Source organism: Thamnophis elegans, chromosome 3, assembly GCF_009769535.1.
Source record: "Thamnophis elegans isolate rThaEle1 chromosome 3, rThaEle1.pri, whole genome shotgun sequence".
NCBI lineage: Eukaryota > Metazoa > Chordata > Lepidosauria > Squamata > Colubridae > Thamnophis > Thamnophis elegans.
The window spans coordinates 148,641,790-148,667,484 of record NC_045543.1 but is presented as its reverse complement, the minus strand read 5'-3'; the positions used below and the strand labels follow the sequence as shown (position 1 = coordinate 148,667,484).

The window sequence follows — 25,695 nt, the reverse complement described above, 5'->3', positions numbered from 1 at the left end:
TACACAGAGCGGAGAAGAATGTCCTTTTCAAATTTCATAAAAACGTTAATAGGAATCATGCTATATATACAGACTCAAGCCAATGTTTGGAATCAGGAACAAAATTAAATAATCTAGGCAGCGGATGAGAGAAAGAAAGAAGCAATTGGTAAGTTCATAATACACAAAGGTTTTCCTGACTGAAGTTGGGAACAGAGTCCAAAATAATGATAATTAAAAAAAAAACACAGAAGGAACTCAAAATGCTGGACTTACAACAGTTTGGCTAGTGATGGTTCAAAGTTAAAACAGCACTGAAAAAAAGTGACTTATGACCGTTTTTCACACTTAACAACCATTGCAGTGTCCCCGTGGTCATCTCATCAAAATTCACATACTTGCCAACTGACTCATATTTATGACGGTCGCAGTGTCCCGGGGTCACGGGATCATTTTTTCCTGACCTTCTGCCAAGCAACGTCAGTGGGGAAGCCGATTCACTTAACAACCGTGTTACTTCCTCAACGACTGCAGTGATTCACAGTCGTGTGGAACGAAATGTCATAAAATGGGGCAAAACTTATGACCTCTTTAGAACTTTCCTTTCTGGCATTGTTAAGTGAGTCACTGCAGTTGTTGAGTTAATCACACCGTCATTAAATGAACCTGGCTTCCCCATGGACTTTGATTGTCAGAAGGTTGCAAAAGGGGATGATGTGTCCCCGGGATGCTGCAACCGTCATAAATATGTCATGTCACCTTTTTCCAATGCCATAGAACAGTGTTTCTCAACCTTGGTGACTTTTAAGTCCTGTGGACTTCAACTCCCAGAATTCCCCAGCCAGCTATGCTGGCTGGGGGATTCTGGGAGTTGAAGTCCACAGGACTTAAAGTCATCAAGATTGAGAAACACTGCATAGTAACTTTGAGTGGTCGCTTAATGAGCAGTTATAAGTCGGAGTCCGCCTGTATGCACCTCGCTTGGTGTTTCTTGATTACAGGTCGTCCTCGACATACAACAGTTCATTTAGTGACTGTTCAAAATAACAATGGCACTTTAAAAAGTGATTTATGACCGTTTTTCATACTTATGACCAGGGGTGGGTTTCTCGCCCCGTTCCAACCAGTTCGGCTGGAACGGGGCTGGCGGCGTCCTTGTGCACGCGCGCAGTGCACGCATGCGTACTAGCGCCTGTGCGATGCTCCAGCTGCTCCTGGAGGATCGCGCAGGTGCTGTATGCGCTCTGCGCATGCGTGGAAGCGCAGAACTCGTCAAAACCGGGTAAGAAACGCGGGCGGGCGGGTGGATCCTTCGGTGTTCCCGGAAGTTACTTACTTCCGGGTTCGCCGACCAACCGGTTCGCGGGGACCACTGCGAACCGCCTGAAACCCACCCCTGCTTATGACCCTTGGTACATGATCAAGATTCAGGCGTTTGGCCACTGATGCGTATTTATGGCCGTCACAGTCTCCTGGGGTCACGTGATCCCCTTTTGTGACTTTTTGGCAAGCAAAGTCAATGGGGAAGTCGGCCTTGTGACTAACTTGACAACTGCAGTGATTCACTTAACAATTGTGCCAGGAAAATTCGTAAAACGGGGCAGAACTGAGTTAACTAATGTCTCCCCTAACCACAATTTTTTTGGCTTCAATTGTGGTCGTATCTCGAGGACTATCTATAATTACTCCCATGGAGGAAATCCTGGCTAGTTTTGAGCCATCGAAGATCCCTTGGCGACGCCTAGAGGGCGCCATAACAACCACAATGGCGCCCCCCCAACGCGCGCTTTGGCCAATCAGAGAAGCCTCCGCGGCGGGCCGAACCCAAGCTCGCTCTCCCGCGCATGTCCAGTTGCAGGGCTATTAACCCTGAGGGCAGAAGCAAGTCAAGCCCGGAGCGGAGGATTCGTTGCCGGGCAACCGCGAGCGAAGGAGCGGGCGGGGCGTGGTCGTCTCGCGCGCCTGCGCACTCTTTCCCCAACCGGGGCTGCCGTAAAGCGCGACGCCGTCGAGCCGTCCTGTTGGCGTCCCGCCGCGGGCGGCCGCGAAATGTCGTGAGCCGCATCCGGCCGGTAGACGGCGCGGGAGCGACCGCGGGCGGGCGCCGAGCGGCGGCATCCCATGCTCCGTCGGGGGCGGCGGCGGGTGTCCCTGTCCTTCCCCTCCCCCTTCATGCGGGGCCCGGGCCGGGGCCGCGCCCGAGTCGCCCCCGCCCGTTATGGCCAGGAAGACAGTTAGCAGGAAGCGGAGAGCGGCCGCCCCCGCGGCGGGGCCCGGCGGAGAGCAGGTGGGTGGCCGCCGTTCGCTTTCTCTCCCCCCCGGGGACTACAGGTCCCATCGGCCCAGACTCTCTGCTCGGCAGGTGGCGGGATTACAGGTCCCATGCTCTAGCGGCGGGGGAGGCACCTTTCCCATCGTCCGGTGGGGGAGGGGTGGCTTGGGATCTGGGGTGGTCCTCCTTGCTGCTATCCGGGACAGCAGACCCCATCGCTCCCGTACAAGGGGATGGGATGACTACAGCGCCCATCGGCCTCTCCCCCTGCTTAAGGGCGCTCACTTGGGGGAGGGAGGGGCACTGGACTGCCGTTGCCATGGATCCCAGCTGGGACTACAGGGCCCATCGTTCTAGAGGATGCGATGACTACCGTCCCCATCGCTGGCTTTCCTATTCTGAGCGCGTCTGGGGTCCTGGGACTACAATGTCTATGCTCCCCGCCGAAGAGGGGGGGCGGCCTCCTTCCCCATCGCTCCCATTTAAGGGGATGGCAGGACTACAACCCCCATCGTTCCCTCCCGTCTTCTAGCCGAGTCTCTGTTCGCAGGGCCACGGCTCCCATCCTCCCCGCGGGCGGAGCCCTTCCCTATGGTTCCCGGCGGGGACTCCAGCGCCCATCGCTCCCATTCAAGGGAATGGGATGACTACAGCTCCCATCGCTCCTGCCCCCTCTTCTAAGCTCGTCTGGGCTCGGGAACTACAGCCTCCATGCTCCCGGTGACCGGTAGCCTTCGAGACTCCATGCCCATCGCTCCCAGTTGGGACTACAGAGCCCATCGCTTTCTCCCTTCTGCCTAACCACAGCGCCCATCCTTCCGGACCCCCTGCCCATCGCTCCCAGCCGGGACTACAGCGCCCATCACCCGTGGGGGTGGGGGACGTGCGGGGCACGGGCGGCTTGGGCGTTCGGAGCCCCGTAACCGACCGGGCGGCGATGCTTCGGACCGGCGGAGGGAGCCGGGGCAGCGGCGGGGGTCCAGCGCCCCGTCCCGGGGGAAGGTGCGCGGCCCGGACTGGCTCTGGGGTCTGTCCCGGCGATGGGGTTATCCCTTTAGGAGGAATGGAGGGGTCTTGCACCCCAAGATCGGCCCGTAGGGCGCTTAGTCGGCGCTGTGGTCGTGTGAACGCGTTTCTTCTCTGTCCCGTGTTCGCAGGAGGGGGGGCAGGAGAGGGTTAACGCCTCTTTTGCTGAGGAGGAGGGGCTAGAAGACGGGCTGGTTTAATGAGCTGATTAATGACAGCCTAGCTCTGGTTTAGTTCAGCATCTCCACTTTCAGATGGCTGGACTGCAATTCCCAGAATTCCCCAGCCAGCTATGCTGGCTGGGGAATTCTGGGAGTTGAAGTCCAGAAGCCTTAAAGTTGCTGAGAGCCCTGCTCTAAAAAAAAGTCGGTAAGCAAAGGTGGCTGAGGAATTCTGGGAATTGGAGTCTTTCCCCATTTGAAAGCCACCAAAGTTAAGTAATGCTGGTTTAGCTGAAGCTTTTCTGCAGGAAGTGCATGAGAGTTTGGACTTGATCTAAGCCTCCGCCACCCATACTGGCTTGCACCTCTCCATCTTTTATGCATGTTAGGCTTGAGTATTTAGCTTTTTATATCATAAAATATGTCTCGTAAGATAACATAGCCTATAATAATAGTAAGTAATAAATTAGATTGATGTACTTGCCCATCTCATCTACAGATGACCGTGAGTGAGTTACTCTGCAGTTATAAAACATAATAGGTTTAGAATACAGGTAGTCCCACCACTTACGACTACAATTGAAGCAAAATTTTTGGTCTCTAAGTGAGACATGTGTTAAGTGACTTTTGCTAATTTACATTTTTGCAAAATTTTTGGCCTCTAAGTGAGACATGTGTTAAGTGACTTTTGCAACAATTTAAAGTTAGCCAAATGGAACAGTTATGCAAAGGAGGACTGTATAAATAGCCTGTTCAAAAATGAGTTGGGAGATAATCAGGCAGAAACGGTTTTTGAGGGTGGGGTAAATCCTTCAGCTGATGGGGAAAAAAAATAGGTATTTTAAGTAAGCACATCGGCACCCGAGTGGAATATGGGACAGGTAGACTTCAACTTACGACCACAATTGAGGGTAAAGCACCTGTTGCTAAGTGAAAGATTTGTTAAGTGGGTTTTGCCCCGTTTTATGATTATTATTATTATTTTGCCATGTTTGTTAGGCGAATCACTGCAGTGAGTAACATGGTTGTTAATTGAATTAACTTTAGAGTTTTAGAGTTTTATTGGGATTTATAGGCCGCCCTTTTCCCTGAGGGGACTCAGGGCGGCTTACAACCACAAGGGAAGGGGCCAACCCCTTCCAACAACTTTGCTTGTTGGAAGGTCGCAAAAGACTGTTATGTGACCTTGGGACACAGTAGCCATTGTAAGTACATACCAGTTGCCAGGCCTCTGAATTTTTGTAATAGCAATAGCAGTTAGACTTATCTACCGCTTCATAGGGCTTTCAGCCCTCTCTAAGCAGTTTACAGAGTCAGCATATTGCCCCCAACAACAATCCGGGTCCTCATTTTACCCACCTCGGAAGGATGGAAGGCTGAGTCGACCCTGAGCTGGTGAAATTTGAACAGCCGAACTGCAGAACTGCAGTCAGCTCAAGTAGCCTGCAGTGCTGCATTTAACCACTGCGCTACCTCGGCTCTCTACGTAAGTGTAAGTGTCGTAAGTGTGAAAAACAGTCATAAGTCCCTTATGACAGACAGTTGGCAACTCGTATTTATGATGGTTGCCCCATCCTGGGGTCACGCAATCTCCTTTTGTGACCTTCCGACAAGCAGAATCCACAGGGGAGCCAGATTCAATTAATAACCGTGGGACTAACTTAACAACTGCAGCTATTCACTTAACAATTGTGACAAGAAAGGTTGCAAAATGGGGCAAAGCTCACTTAACAAGGGTCTCACTTAGCAACGCAAATTTTGGGCTCCATTGCAGTCATAAGTTTAGGACCAGCTGCATCCTTAATTTTTTGTGCACAGACTGTTCTTTCTCCTATAACAGTGTTTCTCAACCTTGGCAACTTTAAGTCCCGTGGACTTCAACTCCCAGAATCCCCCAGCCAGCATAGTTGAGAAACACTGTCCTATAACGTCATATTTCCAATGTTGTTTTTCATGCTTTTTGCCCATTAAGGGGCCAAATGGAGCTTCAGGGGAGGCTTTTCTGTGGGGCAAATGTACCCTATAGGAGGCACATCTTCCCTCTGGATCTCTCAGACCTACTTCAACCCCATAGAGCAGTTTTTCTCAACCCTGGAAACTTTAAGACATGTGGACTTCAACTCCCAGAATTCCCAGCCAGCTATATTTCGTTGCCTACAGCTCTCAAAAGGTCACCACCTCCAACATAAACACAGCAAAAACATGCATGCCTTTACCCACGTAGAAACACATCTATGACCCAGTGAAACAACACAAGTGTGGTTCGGGTGTATACATCTACACGGCGAGAAAAACAAATCTTGCAAGTTTACCAGTCGGACGCGGACGAGCGCACTTCATTTTAAATGAGCGGTTGGCGTGTGTGCAGGCCACTAGCACAAATGGACACGCATGCTTGCCCGTCACACATGCACAACCATCGCTCTCTTTTCTCTCTTGTCAGTTCGCAAAACCGCTAACGTTTGGGGAACTCAAATGTTGCATTAAGCTGCATTAGCAGAGGGATAGAATCAAGATCAAGGGAGATACTGACACCACTCTGTAAAGCCTTAGTAAGGCCACACCTGGAGTACTCCATCCAGTTTTGGTCACCACACTATAAAAAAGATGTTGAGACTCTAGAAAAAGTGCAGAGAAGAGCAACCAGGATAATGAGGGGACTGGGGGCTAAAACATACGATCAATGGTTGTGGGAAGTGGGCCTGGCTACTCTAGTGAAGAGAAGGACCAGGGGAGACAGGATAGCAGCCTTCCCATATTTGCGCGGCTGCCCCAGAGGGGGGGGGGGGGGCAAGCTGTTTTCCAAAGCACCCAAAGGCCAGAGAAGGAAGAAGGGATGGAAACTGAACAATGAGAGATTCAACCTAGAAATAAGGAGAAATTTTCCGACAGGGAGAGCAATCAACCTATGAAACAGAAGTTGCCTTTGAAATTGTGGGAGCTTCATCCCTGGAGGCTTTCAAGAAGAGAATGGACTGCCATCTGTCAGAAATGGTGTACGGTCTCCTGCTTGGGTGGGCTTAGCAATAGCAATAGCAATAGCAGTTAGACTTATATACCGCTTCATAGGGCTTTCAGCCCTCTCTAAGCGGTTTACAGAGTCAGCATATTGCCCCCAACAATCCGGGTCCTCATTTTACCCACCTCGGAAGGATGGAAGGCTGAGTCAACCCTGAGCCGGTGAGATTTGAACAGCCGAACTGCAGTCAGCTGAAGTAGCCTGCAGTGCTGCATTTAACCACTGCGCCACCTCGGCTTGGACTAGATGACCTACAAGGTCCCTTCCAACTCTGTTAATGTAATGTAATCTAATCTACCTCCAGTTTAGCAATTTCTTGTCCTTAATTTTCCCGCAGTACGGCTGGGATCACTCTGTTCACAAAAGGAAGAGGCTTCCGCCAGTGAAGCGGTCCTTGGTGTGCTACCTGAAAGGACGAGAGGTGCACCTTTCCAACGAGTCCAGCTACCACCGCTTGCTGCACGCCTACGCGGCTCAGCAGCTGCCCGGGTTGCTGAAGGAAAGAGAATTCCACCTGGGCACTCTTAACAAAGTCTTTGCGTCTCAGTGGTTGAACCACCGGCAAGTGGTGTGCGGGACGAAATGCAACACGGTAAGTGTGCGTTCCTGAGTTATTCCCTTGGTGCTTCTTCAACCAGGAGAATGGATGGTGCGAAACCTGATGCCCGCTGTTTGTCCTCCAAGGTAGACCAGGATGAAGGGCGAGAGGAAAAATGGTAATTTTTTTTGAATTTGTGAATTTATAAAATCACTCGGGACTATACAGGTGACTGGAGGTTGCTATAGGGATGAGGCAGGCATCTCCAATGGCAACTTTAAGACTTGTGGACTTTGACTCCCAGAATTCCCCAGCCAATATGGCTGGCTGAGGAATTCTGGGAGTTGAAGTCCAAAAACTGGCCTAAGAATTTTGGGTGTTGAAGTCCATAAGGCTGGGGAATTCTGGGCATTGAAGTCCATAAGCTGGCTATGGAATTCTGGATATTGGTCCACAAGCTGGCTGGGGAATTCTGGGTGTTGAAGTCCACAAGCTGGCAGGGGAATTCTGGGCGTTGAAGTCCACAAGTTGGCTGGGGAATTCTGGGCGTTGGTCCACAAGTCTTAAAGTTGCCAAGTTTGGAGACCCCTGGATTAAGAGAAGACACCCCTCGCCGTGTGCACCTTGCTCCCTTCCTCTCCATCTTTTAATTGCAAATGATGGCTCACCACAGTTATCCAGATGTTCAGACTGGATTTGGCATTTTTATCCACGTATCAAGTCCTCCCCGAGGACCTGGGATCGGCAGATGTTGATGTTTTTTAGACATTGATGTTTCGTGGTGTTAAAGATATCGCCGCAGGATGGAAGGTGTTCTGAGTCAAGCTGCCTTTTGCAATTGACGGACGGGGATTTTGTCAATGCCGATGGGGTTCAGGTGGTGCTCCAGTTCTTTTTTGGATTGAATCCAAATCTCTTCTCACTTGTCGCTGTTCCCTTTGCTTTCTTTGGCCACAGTTGTCGTAGTCCTATTTGCAGGCCTTTGTATTTTGTGATTTTCTCCAGCTCTTCCTCTTCTGCTGTCTCTGGGCACTGCCTCGTCCACCATCCAGGACTTATCGACAATTGTTAAATCTGTGGTTGTGATGTGGCAGGTGCCTGTCTGTTTGGATTCCAAAGTCCCAGAGCAATTCTTCATTTTCTATGACTTTCTCTATTCCTGTGATGGGGAACTTATGGCACGCGTGACACAGGTGGCACACAGAGCCATTTGTTAGGGCACGCCAGGCGTTGCCCGGTCAGCTCCAGTGCTTATGCATGCGCTAGCCAGCTGCATTTGGCCTTCTTTTGAGGCCGTTTTTCGCCCTCCAGAGGATTCCTTGAAGCCTACAGGCAAACTAGAAGTTCAGGAACGGACTTCCAGGTTCCCCGTAGGGCCATTTTTTGCCCTCTGGAGCTTCAGGAGGCTTCCCTGAAGGCTCCAGAGGGCCTCCAGGGGAATGTTTTCGTGTTTCCTAGGCTCTTAGAAAGCCTCTGGAACCTGGGGAGGGCGAAAAAAACCGGCAAAAGTGGGGTGGAGGGCGCATAGCATTATGGGTGTGGCACACCTGCGCATGACTCCCCTGCGCTCCCCTTACTTTTGGCACAGGAGCCAAAAAAGTTTAGCCATCACTGCTCTCTTCTATGATCCCACCAGTTCTCCCTTGTAGGTAAATGATATTTCTTGCAGATTTTCCAATGCGCCATTGGTGCTACTTCCTCTTTTTGCCACATCTCGCTTCTAACATCCGTGTAGAGGAGGTCAGGAGGCTTGGTCAGCCCTGTAGTCACAACCGGTGTGTCCCTTCTTGTTGACTGTTCTTTAGCAGAGAAAATGCGGCCGAACCGGATTGGCCTGGATGAGACTTAATTTTTTTTTTTTTTAATGCTGTCTTGTTGACTATCACACCTGACTTGCTTTCCTGACTTCACTTTGGAACAATCAGAAATGTCTGGCTGGGCTTCTGCCTCAGGGTGCTTAAACATGGTTTGGGCACTCCTGAATTTCATCTGATATATCTGGTGTACTAAGAACGTGGTTTCCTGGAAGATGATGCTCAAAGTGCAGGAATGGGCATCGTCATCTTTGTAAACGCAGGAATGGGAAAGTTGTACGTATCTCAGATCAGGAGTAGGGTGTTGATTTTCCCATTATAGACTACGGACTGTCGTCATTGGTAGGGAGTGTTCTTGGCGAAGAGCAAACCCTGATCCCTTCTAGCACAGATACTGTTACCTAGTTGGGTCATGAAACGTCGGCAAGAAAACCAATCAAACTCAGAGAGCACCAAGGACCCCACAGTCGTCCTCCTCCCTCCCATCCTCCTCCCTCTGCAAACCCCACTTCTATCATTGATGCTGTTACCTAGTTGGGTAATGAAATCTCTGCAAGAAAACCACCAAGCTGAGAGCACCAAGGGCCCTCCAGTTCTCCCCTTCCTCTCCCTTCTAGCAGTGATGATCTTACCTACTTGGGTCATGAAACATCTGCAAGAAAAGCACTAAACTTAAGAGGGCACCAAGGACCTCGCCATCCGACCATGAGCTGCAAATATTCTCTGCTATAAATGAGCCCACCGTTCACTTTTCCGTGTAGCTTTCCAATATATAATATCTTCCTGAAATTCCCCCTTCCCCACCTCTTATCTCTTGCAGTTGTTTGTCGTTGATGTCCAAAGTGGGCAGATCACCAAGATTCCCATCCTGAAGGATCGCGAGCCCCACATTGTCAACCAGCAGGGCTGTGGGATCCATGCCATTGAGCTCAACCCTTCCAGGACCCTCTTGGCCACCGGGGGCGATAACCCCAACAGCCTTGCCATTTATCGCCTGCCCACCCTCGACCCCGTCTGTGTGGGAGACGTAAGTTCCTTCAAGGATGGGAAAGCCATCAGTAGAGTAGAGTGGAATGGAATTGGAATTGAAATTGGAATAGAATAGAATAGAATAGGAGTGGAATCGAATAGAATAGAATAGAATTAGAATGGAGTGGAATGGAATAGAATAGAATTAGAGTGGAGTGGAATGGAATAGAATTAGAATTAGAATGGAGTGGAATGGAATAGAATAGAATTAGAGTGGAATGGAATGGAATAGAATAGAATTAGAATGGAATAGAATTAGAATGGAGTGGAATGGAATAGAATAGAATAGAATAGAATTAGAGTGGAGTGGAATGGAATAGAATAGAATTAGAGTGGAATGGAATAGAATAAAATAGAATTAGAGTGGAGTGGAATAGAATTAGAATGGAGTGGAATGGAATAGAATTAGAATGGAGTGGAATGGAATAGAATTAGAATGGAGTGGAATGGAATGGAATAGAATTAGAATTAGAATGGAGTGGAATGGAATAGAATAGAATTAGAGTGGAGTGGAATTGAATGGAATAGAATAGAATTAGAATGGAATGGAATAGAATTAGAATGGAGTGGAATGGAATAGAATAGAATTAGAGTGGAGTGGAATGGAATAGAATTAGAATGGAGTGGAATGGAATAGAATAAAATAGAATTAGACTGGAGTGGAATAGAATAGAATTAGAATGGAATGGAATAGAATAAAATAGAATTAGAGTGGAATGGAATAGAATTAGAATGGAGTGGAATGGAATAGAATTAGAATGGAGTGGAATGGAATGGAATAGAATTAGAATTAGAATGGAGTGGAATGGAATAGAATAGAATTAGAGTGGAATGGAATGGAATAGAATAGAATTAGAATGGAATAGAATTAGAATGGAGTGGAATGGAATAGAATAGAATAGAATAGAATTAGAGTGGAGTGGAATGGAATAGAATAGAATTAGAGTGGAATGGAATAGAATAAAATAGAATTAGAGTGGAGTGGAATAGAATTAGAATGGAGTGGAATGGAATAGAATTAGAATGGAGTGGAATGGAATGGAATAGAATTAGAATTAGAATGGAGTGGAATGGAATAGAATAGAATTAGAGTGGAGTGGAATTGAATGGAATAGAATAGAATTAGAATGGAATAGAATTAGAATGGAGTGGAATGGAATAGAATAGAATTAGAGTGGAGTGGAATGGAATAGAATTAGAATGGAGTGGAATGGAATAGAATAAAATAGAATTAGACTGGAGTGGAATAGAATAGAATTAGAGTGGAATGGAATAGAATAAAATAGAATTAGAGTGGAGTGGAATAGAATTAGAATGGAGTGGAATGGAATAGAATTAGAATGGAGTGGAATGGAATGGAATAGAATTAGAATTAGAATGGAGTGGAATGGAATAGAATAGAATTAGAGTGGAGTGGAATTGAATGGAATAGAATAGAATTAGAATGGAATGGAATAGAATTAGAATGGAGTGGAATGGAATAGAATAGAATTAGAGTGGAGTGGAATGGAATAGAATTAGAATGGAGTGGAATGGAATAGAATAAAATAGAATTAGACTGGAGTGGAATAGAATAGAATTAGAATGGAATGGAATAGAATTAGAATGGAGTGGAATGGAACAGAATAGAATTAGAATGGAGTGGAATGGAATAGAATTAGAATGGAATGGAATGGAATAGAATAGAATTAGAATGGAGTGGAATGGAATAGAATAGAATAGAATTAGAGTGGAATGGAATAGAATAGAATTAGAATGAAGTGGACTAGAATAGAATTAGAGTGGAATGGAATGGAATAGAATAGAATTAGAGTGGAGTGGAATGGAATGGAATAGAATTAGAAGGGAGTGGAATGGAATGGAATGGAATAGAATAGAATTAGAGTGGAGTGGAATGGAATAGAATAGAATTAGAAGGGAATGGAATAGAATAGAATTAGAATGGAATGGAATAGAATAGAATTAGAGTGGACTGGAATAGAATAGAATTAGAATGAAGTGGACTAGAATAGAATAGAATTAGAGTGGAATGGAATAGAATAGAATTAGAGTGGAATGGAATAGAATAGAATTAGAGTGGAATGGAATAGAATAGAATTAGAGTGGAGTGGAATGGAATAGAATTAGAAGGGAGTGGAATGGAATAGAATAGAATAGATTAGAGTGGAATGGAATGGAATAGAATTAGAATGGAATGGAATGGAATAGAATTAGAGTGGAATAGAATAGAATTAGAGTGGAATGGAATAGAATAGAATTAGAATGGAGTGGAATGGAATAGAATAGAATAGAATTAGAGTGGAGTGGAGTGGAGTGGAATGGAATAGGATTCTTTATTGGCCAAGTGTGATTGGACACACAAGGAATTTGCCTTTGATGCATCTGCTCCCAGTGTACATAAAAATACAAGATACATTCGTGAAGAATCATAAGATACAACACTTAATGATAGTCGCAGGGTTCAAATAAGCAATGAGGAAACTATCAATATCAATATAAATCGTAAGGATACAAGCAATAAAGTTACAGTCCTGCAGTCCTAAGTGGGAGGAGGTGGGTGATAGGAACGATGAGAAGACTAATAGTAATAGTAATGCAGCCTTAGGGAATGATTTGACAGTGTTGAGGGAATTATTTGTTTAGCAGAGTGATGGCATTCAGGAAAAAAACTGCCCTTGTGTCTAGTTGTTCTGGTGTGCCGTGCTCTATAGCAGTGGTTCTCAACCTTCCCAATGCCGCGCCCCTTTAATACAGTTCCTCATGTTGTGGTGACCCTCAACCATAAAATTGGTGCCTTGGTTCCTAAGACCATCGAAAATAATGTCTTTTCCGATGGTCCTAGGCGACCCCTGTGAAAGGGTCGTTCGACCCCCAAAGGGGTCCCGACCCACAGGTTGAGAACCACTGCTCTATAGCATAGTTGAAGGAGTTGAAACAATTTACGTCCAGGATGTGAGGGTTCTGTAGATATTTTCACAGCCCTCTTTTTGACTCGTGCAGTGTTACAGACCCTCGACGGAAGGCAGGTTGGCAGCCATTGTTTCTTCTGCAGTTCTGATTATCCTCTGGAGTCTTGTGTCTGTCCTGCTGGGTTGCAGAACCAAACCAGACAATTATTGAGGTGCAGATGACAGACTCAAGAGGTCAAATCAGACACAGGAAATCCTCAACAAGAGTCCGTTTAGTGGTCGCTTGACGTTGCAACGGCGCTGAAAAAAGCGACAGGAGTGTTTTTCACCCTTACAAAAGTTCATGTACTTGCAACTGGCATGTACTTATGACTGTTGCAGTATCTCCGGGTCATGTGATCCCCTTGGTGACCTTTGGACATATAAAATCAACGGGGAAGACAGATTCATTTAGCAACTATGATACTAACTTATCAACTGATAAGTGGTTTGCTTAATAACGGAGGCAAGAAAGGTGGTAAAGTGGGGTGAAACTCACCGAAATTTTGGGCCTCCATTGTGGTTGTAAGTCAGGGACTTCCTGTATTGTCTTGCTAACTTAGGCGACAAGTTGGTTAAAATCCTTCCAAATTGTGGAGGCTTTGAAAGGTAATTGATTGAGTCAATTTGTTCTTTTTTTGATAGCACAGTTAGTCCTCCACTTATGATCATTTGTTTAATGACCATTCGAATTTACGTCGGCCCTGAAAAAAGTGTCTTACGACCATTTGTCACGCTTAATGACTGTGGCATCCCCATAGTCACGTGATCAAAAGTTGAGTGCTTGGCAACTGGCATGTACTTACGACGGTTACACCGTCCCGGGGTGGGGGGGGTGTCCACACGGTTTGTGACCTTCCCAGCCAGCTTCAGACAAGCAAACTCAATGGGGAAAGCTGGATTTATTTAATATGTGATTCACTTAACAACCGGCAGTGTTTCACTTAATAACGGTGCCAAAAAAGGTAGTAAAATCAGATGTGATTCACTTAACAGGCGCCCTTGCTTAGCAATGGAAATTCTGGTTCAAATTGTCATAAGTCAAGGACTGGACTGTACCTGTAGTCAGGGACTGTAAAAATATGTTAAAATTTCTTCAATGGTTGATGAGAACTGACTGTGCTCCAATCACCTGATTTCTTTGCCTTCACGTTGTTCATTCTTTCTTTCTTTTAGGATGGGCACAAAGATTGGATATTTTCTATTGCATGGATCAGTGATACGATGGCTGTTTCTGGTAACACTCAAACATTGTTGTTGTTGTTGTTGTTATTTAGAGGAGATGTGTTCAGATTTATTCATTACAGCCATGAGGCCAGATATAAACAAAATGTTGAATAAAAAATATTACAACTTTCTATATCAGGGGTTCTCCAACCTTGGCTATTTTACGGTTTGTGGGCTTCAACTCCCAGAATCCCCCCCTCCCCATTGCATGCTGGTTGGAGAATTCTGGGAATTGAAGTCCACAAGTGGTAAAGCTGCCAAGGATGGAGGCCACTGTGTTCTATCTATAGCTATATCTCTATACCTCTACCTACTTACGTGCGTACGTCCATCCATCCATCCATTCATCCATCCTATTATCTATCAATCAATTATATATCTATCATCTCTCTTATAATAATAATTCTGGCTTCTCCAAAGATAAGAGGTAAAACTGTTGTGTGAAGCATATTGTATTCATATTTTTATAGTATTTTATTCACACTATATGCATGTTTCGTATAGTTTTATCCTTTTTTAACATTCTAAACTGTCCAGACTTACTGGATAGCCTACAAATTGGATAGGATAGGATAACAGAGTTGGAAGGAACCTCTTCTAGTCCAACCCCCTGCTCAAACAGTAGAATCTATAGCATTCCAGACAGGTGGCTGTCCAGTCACTTCTTAAAAACTTCCAGTGTTGGAGCATTCATAACTTCTGGTGGCAAGTTGTTCCACCGATTAATTTTCCTCCCTCTTAGGAAGTTTCTCTTCATTTCAAGGTTGCTTCTCTCCTTGATTAGTTGGTTCTGCCTTCAGGTGGTTTGGAGAATAGCTTGACTCCTTCTTCTTTGTGGCAGCCCCTCAAATACTGGAAGACTGTTATCATGTCACCCCCAGTCCTTCTTTTCATTAACTTAGACATGCCCAATTTCAGCAACCGTTCTTTATGAACACCTAAATCTTCTTGGACCTGGGTCCGAAGCGTGCTTGAATGTGCTTCCTTCCCGTAGGTTCCCGAGATGGCTCAATGGGCCTCTGGGAAGTGACGGATGAAGTCTTGGCCAAGAGTGATGCACGGCGCAACCTGTCGCAACCTGTCCCCATCTATGCCCACATCACCCACAGGGCACTGAAGGACATCCCCAAGGAGAACACCAACCCCGCCAACTGCAAAGTCCGGGCACTTGCTTTCAACAACAGGAACAAGGTGAGGAAAACGTGTTACACTGGAAAAACAGGTAGTCCTCGATAATACGACCATAACTGAGGCCAAAATTTCCATTCTTAAATGGGACATTTCTTTTGCCCTGTTTTGACGACTTTTCCTGCCTCTGTTGCTTTTTTTTTTTGCAATAATTTTTTTATTTTTTTATTACAAATGCTAAAACCTCTTTACAAAGTGTTGACCTGGGTTTCCTCCCCCCTTTGACATGGTTCCACCACAAATCCGCGAAGCCCTTATCCGCGGAGACATAAGCGTGAAGACTAATTCGCGCCGTACGGAGCGCTAAGGAAAAGCGCGACCCTACCGCAATGACATAATCATGGAGGGCAAATCCGCGCATTCCCAAGCACTCAGCATCCTAAACCTAACCCTAAACCTAACCCTAAACCTAACCCTAAAACAAACCCCTAAACCTAATCCTAGCCCTTACCTTAATTTAAATCCGCTTTCTGCTACCGCTGTTTTAAAGCGCCCTTCTGTCGCCGCGCTGTTGTCGCGGCGGTGATGACATCATGGCTTTAGCGACGCGATTTTATCACTGCTATTTTGATGAGTGTGGTTTTGTCGTGCCACGCTTTGACATTCTTTCTTGTACATAGTTAATTTTACATCACATCATTTCCAATTTCAGCCCCACATTTTCTTTCCAAATTTTCCATCCCAAGTTTAAATTTTTTCTTAACACATAGACAAAATCATTTTTCGCCCTTACATAAAAATGAATACCATCTATTGACATTTCATTTTCCATTTGATATTTCTAATTTCTATGTGCAGCTTATAGAATCAAATTCCATTTTAATATAACAAGCATTTTACTTAATTGGTTATCCACACTTAACAATTTTGTTATTTTGTATAACGTCCACAATATCAAAATATATCATTTTTACCAATATCTTTCTTTTTTTAAAATCTTTTTCTTTTCCTAACCATTTCCCCCTAACTCATCCCTTGTTCTCTTTAATGTTCTATTTTTCTTCAGTTTTCTCTTTCTATCTCCTACTCTTCATTCCCCTCTTTACTTCCTTCATTCCCTTTTGTATGTCTTTTGATTTTCCCCTATCATTCTTCCTTTATTTCTTTGAGTAACCCGCCCTTGGTTTCCTCTTTTTTTTTTGCTTCCCACTATTTCTCTCTTTGCTTTTAGGTTTTTCTTGTTTTGGATAGCATTTTCCTTTCTCTCTCTCTCTCTCTGTTATTTTTATATCTCTGAGAATCTCAGTGTGATGGCCTAGCTGACTTTTATTTTCAAAAATTTTTTCCCCTTCCTGCCTCCGTTGTTAAGGGAGTCGCTGTTGTTTAAGTTAGTCACATGGTGGTTAAGTGAATCTGGCCTCCCCATTGGCTTTGCTTGTCAGAAGGTCACAAAAGGGGATCACGTGAGCCCGGGATGCAGCAACAGCCATAAGTACATGCCAGTTGCCAAGCATCTTAATTTTGATCACATGACTGTGGGGATGCTGCAATGGTTGTAAGTCACTTTTTTCAGTACTGTTGTAACCTTCAACGGTCACTAAATGAACTGTAGTAAGTCAAGGTAGTCCTCGATCTACCACAGCTTGTTTTGACCGCAGACAGCTACCCTAGTCTAGTGCCCTGCTAAGCCGTAAATCATCCTTTAGATACGACAGTGGCTACATTCATATGTTGCTAACCCAACACCAAGCTATCTGGTGATTTCTCGACTTACAAACATTTATTTAGTTACCACGGCACTGAAAAAAAAAGCCATTTTTCACACATGACCGGGGTTTTGTTTTTGTTTTTGCTTCCCTATGGTCACGTGATCAAAATTCGGTTGCTTGGAAACTAACTCACACTTATGACATTTGCAATGTCCCGAGATCATGTGATCGCCTTTTGCGACCTCGTGACAAGCAAAGCAAGTGCAGGGAGCCAGATTCACCGAACAACTGTGTTCCTCAACCCAGGGATTCACTTAACTGTGAGAAGAGAGTTGTAAAATAGGAGCAAAGTTCACTTAACCAACTGTCTCGGTTAGCAACGGAAATTCCAGGCTCAATTGGGGTCGTGAGTCGAGGACCACCTGCATACGAACTCAATCTCTGTTTCCAGGAAAAGCAAAATGGCATTATTATCAGGGGTGCAAGCGGAAACTCTCACGTCCCCGTCGCCTGAACGGTTAATGTGTTTTCCCTTCCAGGAACTGGGAGCTGTTTCTCTGGACGGATATTTCCACCTCTGGAAAGCAGAACACATGCTGTCCAAGGTAACTCCCTTCCCTCCTGCACACAGAGGTTAATAGAACAGAACAGAATGGTTTAGTTGGAAGGGACCTTGGAGATCTTCTAGTCCAACCCCCTGCTCAGGCAGGAAACCCTATACCACTCATGGCTAACCTTTGCGTCACTGAGTGGCAAAACTGGAGCATGTGTGCACAAGCCAGAGCACCGGAACCTGGAAGAGCAGCTGGCTGGCACACACATGCATGACGGACCAGCTGGCCGGCACACATGCACACAATGGAACATGGAAGAGCAGCTGGCTACCGCGCACGTGCCCACAGAGAGGGCCCTGTGTGCCACCTCCCTGAAGCCTCCGGAGGGCGAAAAACCGGCCCTATTGGCAAACTGGAAGTTCAGGAACAAACTTCTGGTTTGCTCGTAAGACCGGTTTTAGCCCTCCGGAGCCTTCAGGAGGCTTCCCTGAAGCTGCGGAGGGCAAAAAACGACCCTACGGACAAACCGGAAGTCACTTCCGGGTTGCTCGTAGAGTCGATTTTTGCCCTCCATAGCCTTCAAGGAAGCCTCTGGAAGGCCCCTGAAGGCTCCGGAGGACGAAAACTGGCCCTATGAGCAAACCGGAAGTCTGTTCCCAAACCGGTTTGCCAATAGGGCCAGTTTTTCGTGCTCTGCAGGCTTTAGGGAAGCTCCTGAAGCCTCTGGAAGGCCTCGGAGGGAGGGGAGGGAGGCTGTTTTTGCCCTCCACAGGCTCCTATAAAGCCTCTGAAGCCTGGGGAGGCGAAAAAAGCACACCAAAAATTGGGGGGGAGGGCGTGCTGGTCATGCGCGCATGCACGCTGGGGTGCGCATAGCCCGCGCACGATGCCCCTGCGCTCTCTTCACTTTTGGCACGTGAGTCACAAAAGGTTCGCCATCACTGCCCTATACTATACTCAGATAAGTGACTGTCCAATCTCTCCCTAAAATCCTCCTGGGTTGGAGCCCCCACAACTTCTGGAGGCAAGTTGTTCCACTGGTTAATTGTCCTCACTGTCAGGAAGTTTCTCCTTAGTTCTAGGTTGCTTCTCTCCTTGATTAGTGTCCATCTGTTGCTGCTTGTCCTACCCTCAGGTACTTTGGAGAATAGCTTGATTCTCCCTCCCTTCTTTGTGGCATTCCCTGAGGTATTGGAACAAATGCAATCTGCTTATGCAAACATCTGTGTGACGCCCAAATCCATCAGCGGGCAAAGAAAGATTTTCAGCTGGGAATAATGCAAAACCAAGGCTACTTAAATGAGTTTCCTAAGAGATAGCCATGGGAGGACAAAGCTTGGGAGAAAGGCCAAATCCTGTTTGCACAGCTGACCAAAAAGCCTACAGGCCACTTCCAAAGCATATTGGTTTCATGGAATTATCATAAAATGCAGTGCAATGCCATGCGTTGTAATGCAATGCAATAATATAACACAGAGATGGTCCTTATCTTGAGGATAGGATAGGAATAGGAATAGAGCTGGAAGGAACCTTGGAGGTCTTCCAGTCCAGCCCCCTGCTCAAGCAGGAGAACCTCCATCATTCCTGACAAATGATCAATCCTGGCACATTGCTCCAAATCCATCAGGCACTTCCCCATTGGTCCACTGGAGGGCGAAAGTCACGGCTGGCTTTCCAGAGGAAGCTGTGAAGGAACTGACATCACAATTGCCGCTCTAGGGCGCCACACTCACTCTCCTTAACAAGCCAGACGTTCCAGAGTTATGCTGGAACACACACAGACACACAGACACACCAGGGGTGTCTTACCCTCCCAGTATTAGTTTCCAGAGGGTAAGTCATCTCTGTACCAAGTTTGGTTGAAAATTGTTTGGAGCGCTCCAGAGTTATGCTGAAAGATGTATACATACATACAGCTTTTTATATAGATAACAAGACTTGGAAGGTACCTCGGAGGTCTTCTAGTCCAACACTCTGATCAAGCAGAAGAGCCCTATACCCTTTCAGACCAGTGGTTGTCCAGTCTCTTCTTCAAAGCCTTCAGTGATGAAGCTTCCACAACTTCTGAAGGCAACTTTTGTTCCACTGGTTAACTGTCCTCATTGCTAGGAAGTTTCTTTTTAGCTCTAAGCTGGTTCTCCCTTTTATCAGTTTTCTTCCGTTGTTTCTTGTTCTGCCTTCTGGTGCTTTGGACCCCCTCTCCTTCCATCCATTCCTGGAAAGTCCTTTTGTCTTCTCAAGGCAACATTGTTGGCAAAGGAACCTTACCTGAAACCTTATTTATTAAGGGCTTTTTTTAAAAAAACTATTCCCTCCAGATGAATTCATCTTTTCATGGGGACGTCTTAATAAAGCAGCAGAACAACAGAATTGGAAGGGACCTTGGAGGTCTTCTAGTCCAACCCCCTGTTCAAGCAGAAGACCTTATACCATTCCGGGAAAATTGTTGTCCATTCTCTTCTTATGAAATTCCAGTGATGGAGCACTTCTGGTGGCAAGCTGTTCCACTGTTTCCTTGTACTCACTGTTAGGAAATTTCTCCTTAATTCCAAATTGCTTCTCTCCTTGATTAGTTTCCATCCGTCGCTTCTTGTCCTGCCTTCAGTTGGATAAGAAGAATCTTCCGTTGGATCAATGAACGCAGCGGGTTAAAAATAAAACTAGATCTTCCTGGTTTGGGTGTAAGGGAGAACTTTGGCTTTGCCCTGGATTGTGCTGACCCTTAGATGCATTTTGGGGAGAGCGGGGTTAGGACTCATGCGAGCATAGTATTTCTTGGAAACTGGGTTGGAAAGCTACAGGGAGCATTCAAGCTCTTTTCCAGCTTCTTAATCCAGGATGCAATCCTCTTTTACTTTGTTGTGGGAACTCCTGGGTTTATTTGTTTAAATATGTTTTTGAGAAAGAGCGTAAAAACAACATAGTGACATCAGTCAAAATTATTTTAGCTCCTCAAAGAGTTGTGCGTTCAAAAAAAGAAATTCCGTTGTGTTGTAAAACTTCACCGTCTGTCAAAATTTTCTGTACACATTTCGAGGTAGAAAATAAGGAAAATTTTGTTGACTAAAGTTGCACGCAACATCACATCAAAGTTGAAAATTGTGTGCTTTTTTTAAATCAAAGTTTGTGATCTGTGATGCAAATGTCTGTGTTACACATACTCCTTGACTTATGGCCAGTCACTTAATGAGTATAGAAAGTTTTTGGTTTTTTTGTTTTTGTTGATTTTATTTATATGCCGCCCTTTTCCCCCGAAGGGGACTCAGGGCGGCTCACAACTCAACCAGGGAAGGGGGATACAAACAAGAATTTAAACGACATAAAAAACAATGCATAATTAAAACACAACAGCCAGTGCCAATATTTAGGAATACTATGAATCAGAATCAAATTAGAATCAGAATTGAGCTGGAAGGGACCTTGGAGGTCTTCTAGTCCAGCCCCCTGCTCAAACAGGAGTTCTAATAATAGACCTGGGTATTTTTTGTTTTCTGGGCCACATCTGGCCCTTTGGCTGTCCCTATCCAGCTGGCGAGAGATCAATTGGAAATTAGAAATCAAACGTAAATAGGCGTACACACCATGCATGCAACACAACGGTGTTTTATTTTGAAGGGGACTTTCCCCCCCCTTCTATTTTTCCCTTTACAAGAGATCCACTTTTTCAGAGGCCCCTCGGGAAAATTAATTGCCAATCCTTGGTCCATAACTAGGGTTTCCAAACTTGGCAACTTTTAAGATCTGTGGACTTCAACTCCCAGAATTCCCCAGCCAGCTACTGAAGTCCAGAATTGAAGTCCAGAAGTTTTAAAAGTCGCCAAGTTTGGAGAGGCCTGGTCTCTTAGCTTAGGCATGCCAGCCTCAACTCTTGTCGGGGGGGAAGTGGCTTGTGTTGTTGTGCGTACACTGGTCACATCCCAGTTGAGTTGCGGATTGCGCACCTTGTGTGAAATCTCCGCTATGTATAGTGTTCATGTCGTCCGTCTGGTTCTGATTTGGGTTCGTTTATTGGAACGTTCTTTGGATCTTCTGTGGTTCGTGGTGTCCTCCGAGTTTCCTCAGGGTTTTTTTCCCTTCCTTGCTTTTGCAGCTCCTCTCCACCAAGTTGCCCTACTGCCGGGAAAACGTGTGCCTGGCCTATGGTCAGGAGTGGTCGGTGTACGCTGTCGGCTCTCAGGCCCACGTCTCTCTCCTGGACCCCCGACAGCCGTCCCACAAGGTCAAGTCTGTCTGCTCCAGAGAGCGAGGAAGCGGTAAGGATGCCTTCCCTGGGACAGTCTGTCATGGTGTGAAAAATGTGTGGAGATCCAGATCTTTTTTTTCTTCAACTCGAAGCCCTGAAGGTGCTTAGGGATCCTTCCTTCCTTCCTTCCTTCCTTCCTTCCTTCCTTCCTTCCTTCCTTCCTTTCTTCCCTCTTTCTCCCTCCATTTCTTTCTTTTCCTTTCTTTCTCTTTCTTTCCTTATTTCCCTCCCTTTCTCCCTCCATTTCTCTTTCTTTCTCCTTCCTTCCCATCTTCTTTCTCATGCCCTCCCTCCATTTCTTTCTTTCTCTCTCTTTCCTTCTTACCTTTCTCTTTCTCCATTTCTCCCTCAATTTCTCTTCCTTCCTTTCCTCCCATCCTTCCCTCCCTCCCTCTTCCTTCCTTCCATTTTGTTTCTCTTTCTCTCTTTCTTTTCCTTCCTTCCTTCCTTCCTTCCTTCCTTCCCTTTCTTTCCCTCCTCCCCCTCCTCCATATTTACAATGGTTGCAGTATCCTGGGGATTCTCATTTGCAACCTTGGGGAGTTTCTCACAAGCAAAGACAAGGGGGAAAGCCAGGTTCACTTAATGACCGCGTCGTTCACTTGAATTCAGCGATTTGCTTAACTACAGTGGCAAAAATTGTAAAGCGGGGCAAGACTCCCTTAACAATGATTCCCACTTAGCAATGGAAGTTTTGGGCTCAATTGTGGCCGTAAGTCAAGGGCTACCTATAGGGCCAGGATTTGTTTCCGGTTCCCGTATAACGCCTCCGTCCCTCTTCCGCCACAGGCATCCGCTCCGTGAGCTTCTACGAACACATCATCACGGTGGGGACAGGCCAGGGCTCCTTGCTGTTTTACGACATCCGAGCCCAGAGGTTCCTGGACGAGAAACCGCCACAGAATTTCTACGGATCAAAATTGGCAGGAAGTGAAATTCTCAAACTCTCCACCGGCAAAGGTTGGCTGGTGAGTAGCTGCAGAAAGAGGAAAGTGGGGGTCATATAGGCTCCCCGGGGTGTGTGTGTGTGTGCATGTGTGTGTGTGTGTGTATTTGGGAGGTCAACAGGAGACGTCATCAGACTAAGGAGACTCTTAGAAACCAGGTGCTTTCAATAGCTTTGTCCAGTGATGGCTAACCTTTGTCCCATTGCATGCCAAAAGCGGGGGGAGTGCAAGGGGGGTTATGTGCAGGTGTGCCCACACCCATAATGCTGCGCACGCCACCCCCACGCATGCGCATGCGACCCCTGCCCTCTCCCCAGCTTTTGGCCCGTGATGGACCCGTTTTTTTGCCCTCCCCAGGCCTTCAGGAGGTTTCCCTTAAGCCTCCGGAGGGCGAAAAACGGCCCTACAGGCAAACTGGAAGTTTGGGAACAGACTTCAGGGAAGCCTCCGGAGGACAAAAAACGGCCGAAAAAGAAGGCATGCGCGCTGGAGCTGAAGGGCAACACCTCGCATGCCCTAAGAAATGGCTCCGCATGCCACCTGTGGCTTGTGTGCCACAGGTTCACCATCACGGGCTTTGTCCTTCAGTACTCTGCATTATCAAGATGGAAGCGATAGTTGGTCAGCTAAAACAGAGCTATGATGGATTCCAAAACCTCACCAGCAATCACTCAATTGGTCTAGCGGTGAAAGCACCAGCTAGAAACCAGGTGATGGTGAGTTCTAGTTCTGGCTTACGCATGAAAGCTGGCTGGGTGATTTTCTTCCAATCCACCAGGAAACCCTTGAGCTCTAGTCCCACTTTAGCCATGAAAACTGGCTGGGTGACTGAGCCAGTCACCAAGGAACAGTGAGTTCTAGTTCTGCTTTAGGCATGAAAGCTGGCTGGGTGACTTTGGGCCAATCAGTAGGAGACGGTGAATTATATTCCCAGCTTAGGCATGTTGACTGGGTGTCTTTGGGCCAATCACCAGGAGTCTGTGAGTTCTAGTCCCACAATAGGCAAGAAAGCAAACTGAGTGACTTTGGGCCAATCGTCTAACTGACAAGCTGGTCAGTTAATTTCTGTTGCTACACACGACTGATGCCATAAACACAGCATCTTTATTTGGGGATAAACCAGGAATTGCGTATCTCTTGTGCTGTAGCTTCTCCTCTCTTTCTTCCTTAGTCCCGGAGATATACAGGCAGTCCTCGACTTACAGCAGTTCGTTTAGCAGTGGCAGTTTAAAAAGTCGCTGCTTTTTACATGACCGCATCCCCAGGGACACATGATTAAAATTGGGATGCTTCGTGATGAGCTCGTATTTATAACGGTCGCAGTGTCCCAGGGTTACGTGATCCCCTTTTGCGACGTCCTGTCAAGCAACATCCACGGGGAAGTCAGATTCACTGAACAACTGTGTGGCTGTTCAGACCCAGGCTTCCTTAAAAAGCAAGAAGCGGAGTCTTGGTCCCGGCGAAACCCCTTTTATTTACACGACTGTGAATTCCTTTCATTCAGAGTCAGCCAGGCTTTAGCAAATAGTCTTTCAGAGGAATATTTATCTACACGAACCTTATCTCGTCTGGAAAGCTGCCGGATAACTAGTTTCCAAACACAAGGCAAACCTTGGCACAGAATCTCTTATAGTCACAAATAGAACTTTCCACTCCCGAAACGACCAAATGAACAAATTGTTTCCTGCAAAAGCCCCCTCCCCATTCACTCCTCTTTTGCTTCCTCTAGGAGGGGCCAATCCCCTCCTAGGTGTGGCTTTACTCCCAAGTCGACCCTGCTTTCTTAGTTGCTCTTGTCTTCTGGCAGCTCTGCGCATGTGCACACTGGGAACAGGCTGCACTGTTCCTCTGCCTCACTGCTGTCTAGCTCCCTCTCTGCCTCCACCGCATTGCCCTCGTCTGAGCTTCCCTCAGCCCCCAGGACTGGCCCATGCTCCTCCCCAACCTCCTCACTGTCCGACTCTGCTGCCACCTCCTCTGGCCACCAGTGGGCTACAACAGTGACTAACTTGACAACCCACAGCAATTCACTTAATGATGGTGGCAAGAAAGGTCATTAAATGGAGATAAACACAGCAAACAACTCTCTTGCTGAGCAAGAGAAGGGCTCAATAATTGTGGTCGTAAGTCGAGGACTGCCTTTACAGATCAGCTCTTGGGAAGGTTGGCAAGGCAGCTGGTTGCATCTCTAACCGACGTCCGCTTCCTTTTGACAGAATCATGATGAAACCTGGAGGAATTACTTTTCGGACATCAGTTTCTTCCCCAACGCCGTTTACACTCACTGCTACGACTCGTCGGGCACGAAGCTTTTTGTGGCAGGAGGTCCTCTTCCTTCTGGACTCCACGGGAATTACGCCGGCCTCTGGAGCTAATGACGCTTTCCCCCCCGGAAAAGAAAAAAGGCCTCTGGAAGCTTCTTCTTCTCCTCTCCCTCCCTCATCTTCATTTTCTCTCCTTTTTTAAAAACAAAAGGATTTGCGTGGTGGACATTTGCGTCTTCTGGTTTTGATGCCACTCGAGGTTTAAACATTTTTTTTTTTTAAGGAGGGGAAACCGTCGATCCCGTCGGGTCTCCCAGATGTTTTTGTACATTTTTAAAAATGGGGTGTGTTTTTTTTCCTTTTTTGGGGGTTGATGTTGTGGTGGTTGTTGACCTGCTTTGACCTTTCTACAATAGACTGAGGGTTGGTACCCTTTTTATTGCATTTCCTAAAAATGGTGGCGCCTTCGCCCCCAAGCTTAGGCTGACCAACCGGCCCTAAGTCTCATTTTTCTTCTCTTACTTCGCTGGAAGGTAGGATCCCTATATTCGATCGGCTGCTGCCGAGCTTTCTATGAAAGCCCAGGGGCTGTGTGTGCGTGCGTGCGTGCGTATGCATATGTGTGTACATGTATGTGCAGGTACTTTGTCAGTCACCTTTCCTGGAATAAAAACAAATCTAATTAAAAATCGAAACGTATTTACACGACAGGCCCTTCGACCTAATCTACAGAGCTAGGTCTGCCCTGCTCCTTCAAGTCTGAGTGAATCTTTTAAAAAGTGCCGGTTTTGCAACGATGCCGTTTTCGTCACTGATCCAGTGTGGGACCTCCATTGT

At 46.4% G+C, this 25,695-nt stretch overlaps 1 protein-coding gene across 1 annotated transcript; it reads left to right on the top strand.

Annotated features, from left to right (window-relative positions):
- Positions 1–1,953: 1,953 nt before the first annotated feature.
- On the top strand, positions 1,954–25,295 carry DCAF12 (DDB1 and CUL4 associated factor 12). Its single transcript, XM_032214312.1, has 9 exons — positions 1,954–2,266; positions 6,795–7,049; positions 9,630–9,836; positions 13,963–14,023; positions 15,008–15,204; positions 17,390–17,455; positions 21,495–21,657; positions 22,437–22,615; positions 24,811–25,295. The coding sequence occupies exons 1-9, from the start codon at positions 2,198–2,200 to the stop codon at positions 24,967–24,969; spliced, it is 1,356 nt and encodes a 451-aa protein (XP_032070203.1). The 5' UTR covers positions 1,954–2,197; the 3' UTR covers positions 24,970–25,295.
- The last annotated feature ends 400 nt before the right edge of the window (positions 25,296–25,695 follow it).

Excerpts from the sequence above, each read along its gene's own strand:
- DCAF12 (XM_032214312.1), top strand. The coding sequence starts at position 2,198 with ATGGCCAGGAAGACAGTTAGCAGGAAGCGGAGAGCGGCCGCCCCCGCG. Across the intron at positions 2,267-6,794 it reads CGGGGCCCGGCGGAGAGCAG|TACGGCTGGGATCACTCTGT; the intron begins GTGGGTGGCCGC and ends ATTTTCCCGCAG. Across the intron at positions 14,024-15,007 it reads TGATACGATGGCTGTTTCTG|GTTCCCGAGATGGCTCAATG; the intron begins GTAACACTCAAA and ends TCCTTCCCGTAG.